The sequence below is a fragment of the Camelina sativa genome, chromosome 11 (assembly GCF_030686135.1).
Source record: "Camelina sativa cultivar CO46 ecotype springtype chromosome 11, ASM3068613v1".
In the NCBI taxonomy this organism is placed as follows: Eukaryota; Viridiplantae; Streptophyta; class Magnoliopsida; order Brassicales; family Brassicaceae; genus Camelina; species Camelina sativa.
Window position 1 is genome coordinate 14,570,772 of NC_141890.1, and position 10,034 is coordinate 14,580,805.

Here is a 10,034-nt window from a genome sequence, read left to right on the forward strand (position 1 = left end):
AAATTAAAAGAAAATTAATTTGACATAATTAAAGAAACAATAGAAATTTATAAGCACGGTAATATATGAAGCCTAAATAATTCAAAAATAAAAATATAAATTAAATAAAACAGTCTAAAAATACTACAATAAATTTTAAAATATAGTATTAGAAAAAAAAGACGAATATATTAATCTTTTTTATGGGTCAACATATTAATCTTACATATTCCCAACTGAAAAAAGAGAAAGTATGAGAAAATTTTGTCAACATATTAATATTACCTTTTTGGGTTATTTTCTTACCTTCCCATTAAAAAAATAACCCAATTAAACAAAGTTGAAAGCTGTGTTTTTTAATAATTTTTTTAAATATGAGAGGATCTATGTTTATATAGAAGTGAGTATTTACAAAATTTAGAATTAATAATTAACTGTATATTTTCCTTATTCCCTTTTTCTATTTTTTGTAGAATTAATAACTTAAAATTAAAAATAAGTAAATAATATTATAATTTCAAATTTTATGAAATAGATATTTACATATATATTATCTCCTTATAATTATTTAAAAAAATTTGTATTTTTTAATAAATTCTGTAATTTTTGATAATTATCTTTTTACATTATTAATAATTTTTAAAACAAAATATTTAATTTTTGTTGTAATCAAATTATTTCTATTAAATATTAACTTGATTGATAACTTGACACATATCAAAATTTTGTTAATGGCTAACTTTCAAAACCCAATTTTATATAATAAGATGGGAGGGTCGTTTATATTGTGAATATTCAACACAAAGATAGGACTAAGTTATATTTTTAATATATAATCCTCATATGATCGACTTATATATTAAGTCTAACACATGAGGTTGCAACCGATAATACTAAGTCCAACCCAACTATAACTAGGGTTTAGTGGCAACTATAAAGAGAGGTCCCTGAAACGTAAAGAGGAGGAGGGGGAGATTCCACAAGGAAAGGAGAAAACCCTAAAACCTTCTAAGAGATAATGATGAAGAATCAATGGCTATGGCCATAGACACGCCCATGGATTCTACATATCTATGTCAAGATTTCCGAAAATCCTTCTTTCATGTGTTAGAGGATTCTAATCTATTATTATTACAAACTCTGTAAACAAAAAAGGCTCATCAATAAAATATCTCTTCAAGCGTTTATCCGTAGAACTGTGTTGATCCAAGCTAACTGTGTTGATCGGACGGTTAAAATTTGTCCAAACAATGATGAAATAACAAAAATAACAGCTGGGCCAAGCTAACTGAGCATGTGTGTCTCATCCCCATCATGACCTGTCTCTGTCGGTGGAGGAGGTGGCGGCGCAACGGCGGAGATCAATGCATTCAAAGGTCGAATCTGCATCTCCATCGCAACAATATAATCGGTGGTTCCTTCCAAAACAACAGGCAACGGTTGTTTCCGGCAACTGGGAATTAACCGGCTATGCAGCTTCACCGTCCTCTGTACAGCTGGCAAACCTTTCCCCTTCAACCTCATAACCGTCGCTCTCTTTTTCCTTAAACCGGTTATAAACATTTCTGGTGGTTATCGAATCTCTCGACCGGTTCTGTTTCCTGAACTTGAGCTTCACGGTTTTACACAATATAGCTCTGCTCAACAGTGTTCTTCCTCTCGTCGTAACCGCCAATGATCTATAAGCTGTCTTGTACGGCTACACCACCTCCGCCGCGAGGAGACGGAGACGACGACGGCTTGGTGGCTGAGCTAATCTGGAGCTCCCTTAAAGATTGAATGATATTATTAGAGTACATCTGTTGTTGCTTCTCCGATCTCCATTTCTGCACCGATGATTGAGACGGTGGTTGCGACTTGCGGCGAAGAAGGTCTCTTCTTATTACGTTTACGCCGTGATTGTTTGATTCATCACTGGAGATATAGACTCCATAGTGCATAAGTGTATTGACTTATATTATGTGTATAAGATGAATTTATTTATATTATTTGTAATTTTTTGTCAATAATGTTTCTGGATATAACAAATTTAATTTCAAGATCATAAAATTTACAACATATAAATTTTCTAATTTTATTTTGCTAAAATTATCTCAATTCATAATTTTTAAAAATTTAAACAATTAAAAATATATTTATAAATTAATAATTATAAATTTACACTATAAAATAATTATTATTAATTTATAGATAAATTAATATCAATATAAATTAATAAAATATTGTGATACTAACATTATTAGTTTATAGATTTTTTTACTGTAGTAGGAATACATAGCCGTATATATAACCTATAGTATAACCTATAGTTTAGAGATAACAACATATGAATCAACCAACGACTCATCAGATTTTGGGTGTTTCTTTTATTTGGTCTTTGGCCCACTAAAATGTGTGTGGCTCTCAATTGTTTGTGTCCATGTTTTATACGTTTTCGACATGTGCATTTATTATCATATATCATTGGCAATCGACATTTATTAACAGTACAATTGGTGTTTTAGTTTTTAAGCTATACTTGATTATTAATATTCCATAATAACTATACTGTTTGATATGAAACAATTAAAATTTTTAATGATTACTAATATGTTGATAAAAAATGTGAAAATAATTATTTTACGGCTTAAATCTAATAAATTAGAGTATTTATAATAGAAAAATTCTTGGTGAACCAATTTTTTTCCTTTATAATATAATTTAATTCGCGCCGCACGATACCTTTTAAAGATATAATTTTTTCACGGATTAAATCTGGAAACACTAAAAACTTATTGGTTAAATTTAAAAACACTAAAATTTTAAAAACTAATAATGTAAGAATAATTTTTTTACGGGTTAAATCTAAAAAATGTAACCATAAGAAATTCGATGCTGTAAAAATGTATCATTTGCATGTTAATTGTTCATGTGTCTTAGGAATTAAATATACTCACTCGGATATAAGGTTTGGAAATTAAATACTCACCCTTCTTGTTTGATTTTCCCAGCTTTATGAACTCAAACAAATTCATGAGAAAGATTTCATCTATATTCTCAAAACTGACCAGAATGAGGTTTTGTAAGTATCTCCTCATTTAAATAAGTTATAAATATTTACCTTGTGATACTAATGTTAATAATTGGTTTTATCAAACAGTATAAGTGACAATCAGTTTAGAGGAAACCTTCCAAATTTAATTGAGAACTGGACAGAGTTTGAGAGTTTGTAAGATCTTTTTTTACATAATACACTCTTTGTTGTTTTAATTAACTTTTAAACTGCTATGCTAATAATGATGTATGTGTGCATCACCGTACTTTATGCAAGTGGGTTATCTGGGCCTATACCTATGTCAATAGATTAGTTGTGTCAATAGCTCATCTCATATGTTTATCATATTTATTGAGAGTAAGGTTTATTTACTCAGTCCAATATTATTTTCACAATGATAAGCGACATGACTGACCTGAATCTTTATTTATTAATTTAATATTTTGATGTATTACACAATTTCTCATGGGTTGTCCACATATTCGGTAAATCCATTATCAATAACGTCATTTGTGATTAATTATATAGAGAGAGAACAAATTTTATACCAAAATGTCATTAGTTTTGTATATAATTTTATATCCAAAAAGTCATTAGTTTTGTGTATAATTTTAAAACATTAAAGTAATAAACAGACATAACAAATTTTTCAGTTACCTTTTTGCTCTCTAATAAAAAATTCCAAACCTCATCCAAATATTTGAACTAAAACTTAAAGATTTAGTCAGTTTATCATTTTAATGTAGTTGTCACAATTTATAGTATTATGCATAAAATTATTTTACTAAAACTCAATTAATTTATACATTTATTATAGTTAGGTTTGGAAATCTGATTATGTTATATGTGTGCAATTTTGTAGAAATTTTGTGCATAAGTTATGAAAAATTTGAGCATTTTTATGGTTGTTTGTCTTTCTCATAGTTCCAATATAGATCACCAAATCAATAAGATGGTTTTATAGTAATTAACAGCTTAATGTATGAAATACTCATATTAGAACATATAATGACTTTTAAACTTAAATGCACCATATAACCAATGGAGTTTTTTTATTTATTTTCTAGCTAAAAATTACCTTGATTAGTTATATACCTTTAAAATGGGGAGTCTTGCCACTTGTTGCCACTTGTCAACATGTAAGTTCATTTTAAATCATCTCACAAAGTTAAGAATTCGTAAATAAATACATATTTCCATTTGAAATGATAAGAGATACTGAAAAAATATTTTGATTGCTATGAAGGTATCTTCTACTTAAATACTCTATTCAATTATTTCGAAAGTCAAAACACAATCATAGGCTTTATCTTTTGTAAAACCTCTTTTCATTATCTAATGATATTTACATATTTAGCAAAAAAAAAAAAAAAAAAAAACAATCATAGTCTTCCTTAATCTAATTTTTCTGGGCTTAATTGATATACTACAATTATACTGTTATTTCAAAAACGGTCTACTCAAGAATCTCAACTAATAGTATAGTAGATGAATAGATTATATATGTAAAATATTAATTATATTATATTATATATTTATTATATTTACATAATTTTGTTATTCATCTTGTTGTTAGACCATATGCAACGGCCTACATTTGGCCTGTCTCCGGTATTTTTTGTTTTTAAATAAATAAAAAAAGGCAGCATCTGTGTGGGACGTTTCTTAATATGGGACGTTTTTTGCTGTGTCCTTCGTTACACGTGGCAGCATCTGTGTGGTTGGTGTTGTTTGGGTTTTTTTTTTTTTTTTTTTTGGTTTTTAATTTTATGGATTGAATAAACTGTTTTTAATTTTTAATGTTTTAATTGTATGTTTTGTTTTTTTTTTCAAGTTTTTGTAACTTTGTAATTTTCTTATGAACGGTTAAAAAAAGATTTGATTGAGCATATTTGGACTAACTTTGGACATCTTTCAGATAATGAAGATTAATTAAAAAAAATCTATGAATTGAATAAAATGTTTGTTTTTATCTTTGATGTTTGTATGGTTTATGTTTTTTATCTTTCATGTTTTAATTGTATATTTTGTTTTTTTTCCAAGTTTTTGTAACTTTTTAATTTTTTTATGTTTTTAATGTCAATGTTATATGTTTTATTTAAATTAAAACTTTTATATGTTTTTATCTATTAATTTAAATAATTAATTTTTTAAATTAAAAATACTATTATTTTTTCCAGGAGACCAACTCTGAGGGACACCAATGCTCATACCACACTTAAGAAACTCTCAAAATAAAATTAATATATTTGAAGGACCAAAAATTGTCCTACACCAATCCGCATGCTCTTATATATTTTGAATTGAGCCAAAACTTTTGAAACGAAACCTTAAATAAAAGAAGGCAAATAATTGTGTTGACAGGGTAAATAAATCAGAAATGGTGAAATAAATAAGAGGCAACTCTTAATGATAACGTGTCAGTAATTGGTTGGGTACAGGATTTAATTAAAATATATATATATATATATATTGTTCTTTGTTTTTTCTCCTCTCTCTCTTTTTGGCGGCGCAATCGGAAGAGTTTGTATCAAAATCGGATCTCGAATCGAATCGATACATATGAGCATGGATTCTCCTTGATAGCGAATAGATTATTATGGTCAAGTGTTTAACTCTCACCTATTTCGTGTGCTGTTTGTGGAATTCGGATGTATTCCAAATGAATTTTGTAGTTTGATAGAAGTATCTGGCTCAAAATCTGTAGCTGATTTTAATGTCGTATCTTCTATTTTTTTTTTTTGCTTTTGCACAGTGATCGGTCAAGGTATAAACGCTGGAGATGTGATGCTGGGATCCATACCTGCAATGGTCTCATGATGCCATACTAAGAAGGTATAAACCAGCTTGCTAATCATCACTTGTTGGCTATATAGACTATGTAATGTAATTGTTGGTTGCATGAGTTTATTTGGTTAACCTTTTGATTGACACAGAACCTCACTGGAATCAAAGGTTTATCAAAGGCCAAAATTGAAAAAAATCTGTGAAGCTGTTGTTGAGAAAGTTGTGGTTAGTTTTAAACGTTTCCAACTTTTGTTGCTGTATCTATCTATGTAGTGTAACTTCCTGCATTTGCTTCGTTTTAGTTGTCAAAACGTTTCTCCATCAGAACTTTTGATATATGACTGTAAGTGATGCTCGGTCAAACTCATTTGATTTTACTAAGGTCTAGAAGTCTGGCTTGCATCTAAGTCTTGTTGCTTTACCCCACTAACAGAAACATGATATTTTGATGGCTTATTCAACATTTTATTTTCATATATTAGATATTGAAACCTTCAAGTTGGTTTTTGTTTGTAGAGAAAATCAGTTGTGAAAATCACTATAGTGCCAGTCAATTAGTTTGTATTCTAATAGATTTTAACTTCATTTCAGGTCTGGGAAAACTCAGTTAGCACATACCCTTTGTGTCACTACGCATGTTTGTTGTTTCTTTCCTACTCTCTCAATATGAATCATTTTTTTGGGTGTCATGTTCACCTTGCAGATGCATGAGATGAGACTTTACTTTATTTCAGCATTTAACCACTGAAGTACTCTGTCTCTCACTGCCATTGGTATATTCATTGTTGTATTTATGTTATGCAGCTACCAACAAACATGAAAGGAGGAAATTGCAAGCGTTTGTTTCAGGGCATAGTCTATAGCTTAATGGAGAAAAAAGAAAGAAGCAGCTCAACAGTTTGCGATATATTGGAGTCTTGTACCTGAAGAATTCCCACAAAAGGGATTTCTCGACGATGTTGCATTGGCTGCTCAAGCCAAATCCCGAGAATGACTTCAAAACACATTCAAAGCTAAATTTGCTCAGGGGAATTTAACCATGAATAGATAATTTCGAATATCCAGGTAAAGAAATTCAACTTACTCATGCTTCATCATTAGTTAGAAGTATTCATTTTGGGTGTTTCGAGTGGCACTTATGTAATCACATATTGGTCTTGTTGCATTTACATGACAGTTGTTTATATTGAATATCAGGTATGAAATGTTATCCTGTGACGGGGGTTAAAGACAAAAACCGCACTGGAGCAGGCGGAGTCAGTGGGTGCATTGTGGAACCTAGAAGAATGACACTTTGGGGGTTTGCAGTCATGTTGTGATTTCTCTCAAGTGCAGAATCAGACATGAAAGGTTTAACATCTTTGTCATGTGTATAAAATTTCAAATTAGGTACTCTTTTTCATATGAACCCACTAGATGTCTTGTTTAAAAAAATAAGAACCCCAATTATATACTACCATTCCAGGGGATAATTTTAATTAAGATTCTAAAAGTTCTTATTTTACAAAAAGTACACAATATATTGTTAAAAAAATATAAGAGTCTCAAAATTATATACTACCATTGTACTTGCTCTAAATGAAAAATAGGTTATGCACTAAATAGGTTTATGTAAAGTAAATATTGCCAATTATTACTGTTGTATACCCTTAGCTAATCTCTATTTATATACACTCCTAGTAATTACTGCTTCCGTTTTTTATTATTTGTCATTTTAAAGTTAAATTTATAAAAGCAATTGTTTGGTAAAAATTACAACGTTTATAATTTTATCTAACTGTTTTAATGTTTTGATCAATAAAAAATTAGAAAATATATTAAAAACCAAATAGGAAATTTAATGATTTTTTTAATTTGTGTGATGGAGTACTACTATATAACACAACTTTATAACAGCCGATAAACTTCAGTTTCAATACCAACCAAAAACGTCATAATAATATCAATGTTACATAACAACAAATCGAAGCTTACCTCAGCACAAACATTACAAATTCTTCCATTTAATATTCAAGAACATCCCTTCTCACCATTCTTGTGTTTTGTTTCCAGAGTGATTCAAGAAAAAAGGATGGATATACATTAATAATATGTAGAGAATGTTGAATCATTACATACATAAAACTCATAATAATAAAATAGCAAAAAAAAAAAAACTATGATGAAATAACAAAAAATAAATGTTTTTAAAAAATCAGAAAAAAGACAGCTGAGCCAAGCTAACCGAGCATGTGTGTCTCATCCCCATCATGACCTGTCTCTGGCGGTGGAGGAGGTGGCGGCGCAACGGCGGAGATCAATGCATTCAAAGCTCGAATCTGCATCTCCATGGCAACAATATAATCGGTGGTTTCTTCCAAAACCACAGGCAACGGTTGTTTCTGGCAACCGGGAATTAACCGGCTAAGCAACTTCACATTCCTCTCTACAGCTGGCAAACCTTTCCCCTTCAACCTCATAACCGTCGCTCTTTTTTTCCTTAACCAGTTATTAACATTCCTGGTGGTTATCGAATCTCTCGACCTGTTCTGTTTCCTAAACTTGAGCTTCACAGCTTTAGACAATATAGCTCTGCTCCACAGTGTTCTTCCTCTCGCCGTAACCGCCAGTGATCTATAAGCTGCGTCGCGTACGGCTACACCACCTCTGCCACGAGGAGACGGAGACGACGACGGCTTGGCGGCTGAGCTAATTCGGAGCTCCCTTAAAGATTGAATGATATTAGTAGAGTAGATCTGTTGTTGCTTCTCCGATCTCCATTTCTCAACAGATGATTGAGACGGTGGTTGCGGCGAAGAAGGTTTCTTCTTATTACGTTTACGCTGTGATTGATCGTAAACAACAGAGGTTTGATTCGTCACAGGAGACATCGACTAAAATGTGTTAATCAATTACATAAAAAAATCAAGAAACCAAACTGAAAGAACAAAAAAGAAAACAAGATTAGAGATATGTTAATGATAAAGATAAGAGATTAGAAGGTGATTAAAGTATTTATTTAATTACATTAAGAGGAGGAGGAGGAGGAGGAGAAGGTGAGACGTCAACAAAGAGAGTGTTATTGTATTATTATGTGGATGGAGAAAGAAGAATCCTTGTTTATTAAGCAAAAAGGAAAGGTAATGGTGGTGGTGGGATTCGATTTTTATATTATCCTTTTCTTCTCCTATCCATGTGATCTCCACTCTTCATATCTCTCTTTTCTCTAATTTTTCTTATATTAATATAAATATTACCATCATTAATGTTGACTTAAATAAAAATAAAACTAGTATTTTGCTAAACTACTTGTTGTTAAGTTGTTATAGGTTGAGAAAAAAAAAAAATAGTAGTATAGAGTTAGTATCATGGTATGCGTTAGTGCGCGGCGTATTTTAAAATTTGGTTTATTCGATCCAAAATGCACAAAAGAAATGTTTCCAAAATGAGACATTAATCCATGATTTTTTCTAGACTCGATATTATGCAGACACTAGTAAAATGGTGGTAGAACTTTCTTGCTTTTACCATTTTTTTGTTACACATTATGATATTTGAGATTACGTACATTTTCTTTTTCTGCTCACTAAAATGTGTGTGGCTCTCAATTGTTTGTGTCCATGTTTTATACGTTTTCGACATGTACATAATACATTTATTATCATATATCTTTGGCAATCGACATCTATGTTAAAAATTTTGAAATAAATTTGGTGTTCTACTCTTTAAGTTATAATTGTTTATAAAATTAATTCCTAAAAAATTACATTAAAACAAAATGTATCTATATTAACATTTTTTAAAGACATTTGATGTTCTACCCTTTAAGTCATACTTATTTACAAAATTAATCCCTAAAAGTTTACACAAAAAAATCAATTAGATTCTTAAATTATCTCTAAAATTTGGTTTATAATTTCCTAAAATAATTTTTATATTTATATATAAAATATATATTTTTTTCCTTTTAAAACTCTAATATTCAATAATAGCTATATTGTTTGATATGAAACAATTATTTTTTTTAATGATTACTAATATGCTGATAAAAAATGTAAAAATAATTATTTTATGGGTTAAATCTAATAAATTAGCGTATTTATAATAGGACAATTCTTGTTGAATGCTAATTCAATACTCTATTTTCTTGAAGTTTCCTCCGTTCTCCATATAAACTGCAGCGACGATGAAGTGACAATCAATTGACTACATATGAAGTTGACAAGCAACCTATGTTTTTTGAAAATGGCTTGAA

General features: G+C 29.8%; 1 protein-coding gene, 1 long non-coding RNA gene and 1 pseudogene across 6 annotated transcripts; 1 reads left to right on the top strand and 2 right to left on the bottom strand.

Moving 5' to 3' along the window:
• Nucleotides 1-1,035: 1,035 nt before the first annotated feature.
• Nucleotides 1,036-1,912, bottom strand: LOC104728009 (transcription factor bHLH147 pseudogene; annotated as a pseudogene). Its single transcript, XR_015572922.1, has one exon. The product of XR_015572922.1 is annotated as a transcription factor bHLH147 pseudogene (transcript).
• Nucleotides 1,913-5,504: 3,592 nt separating this feature from the next.
• On the top strand, nt 5,505-7,310 carry LOC104723507 (uncharacterized). Of its 3 annotated transcripts, XR_757361.3 has the most exons (6): nt 5,505-5,615; nt 5,769-5,848; nt 5,950-6,025; nt 6,392-6,437; nt 6,605-6,865; nt 6,998-7,310. It is a non-coding gene; the product is annotated as an uncharacterized LOC104723507 (long non-coding RNA). The 3 variants fall into 3 exon arrangements; XR_015573130.1 differs by lacking the exon at nt 6,392-6,437 and having other exon boundaries at nt 5,519-5,615; XR_015573131.1 differs by lacking the exon at nt 5,950-6,025 and having other exon boundaries at nt 5,521-5,615.
• Nucleotides 7,311-7,686: 376 nt separating this feature from the next.
• On the bottom strand, nt 7,687-8,959 carry LOC104723508 (transcription factor bHLH147-like). 2 transcript variants are annotated; one of them, XM_087476506.1, is made up of 3 exons: nt 8,807-8,937; nt 8,025-8,717; nt 7,687-7,834 (listed from the first exon to the last, which is right to left on the bottom strand). In XM_087476506.1, exons 2-3 carry the CDS (start codon nt 8,668-8,670, stop codon nt 7,827-7,829), a joined length of 654 nt encoding a protein of 217 aa, XP_087332632.1. In that variant the 5' UTR covers nt 8,671-8,717; nt 8,807-8,937; the 3' UTR covers nt 7,687-7,826. The 2 variants fall into 2 exon arrangements, with proteins under 2 accessions (XP_087332632.1, XP_087332633.1); XM_087476507.1 differs by lacking the exon at nt 7,687-7,834 and having other exon boundaries at nt 7,858-8,959.
• Between the last annotated feature and the right edge of the window lie 1,075 nt (nt 8,960-10,034).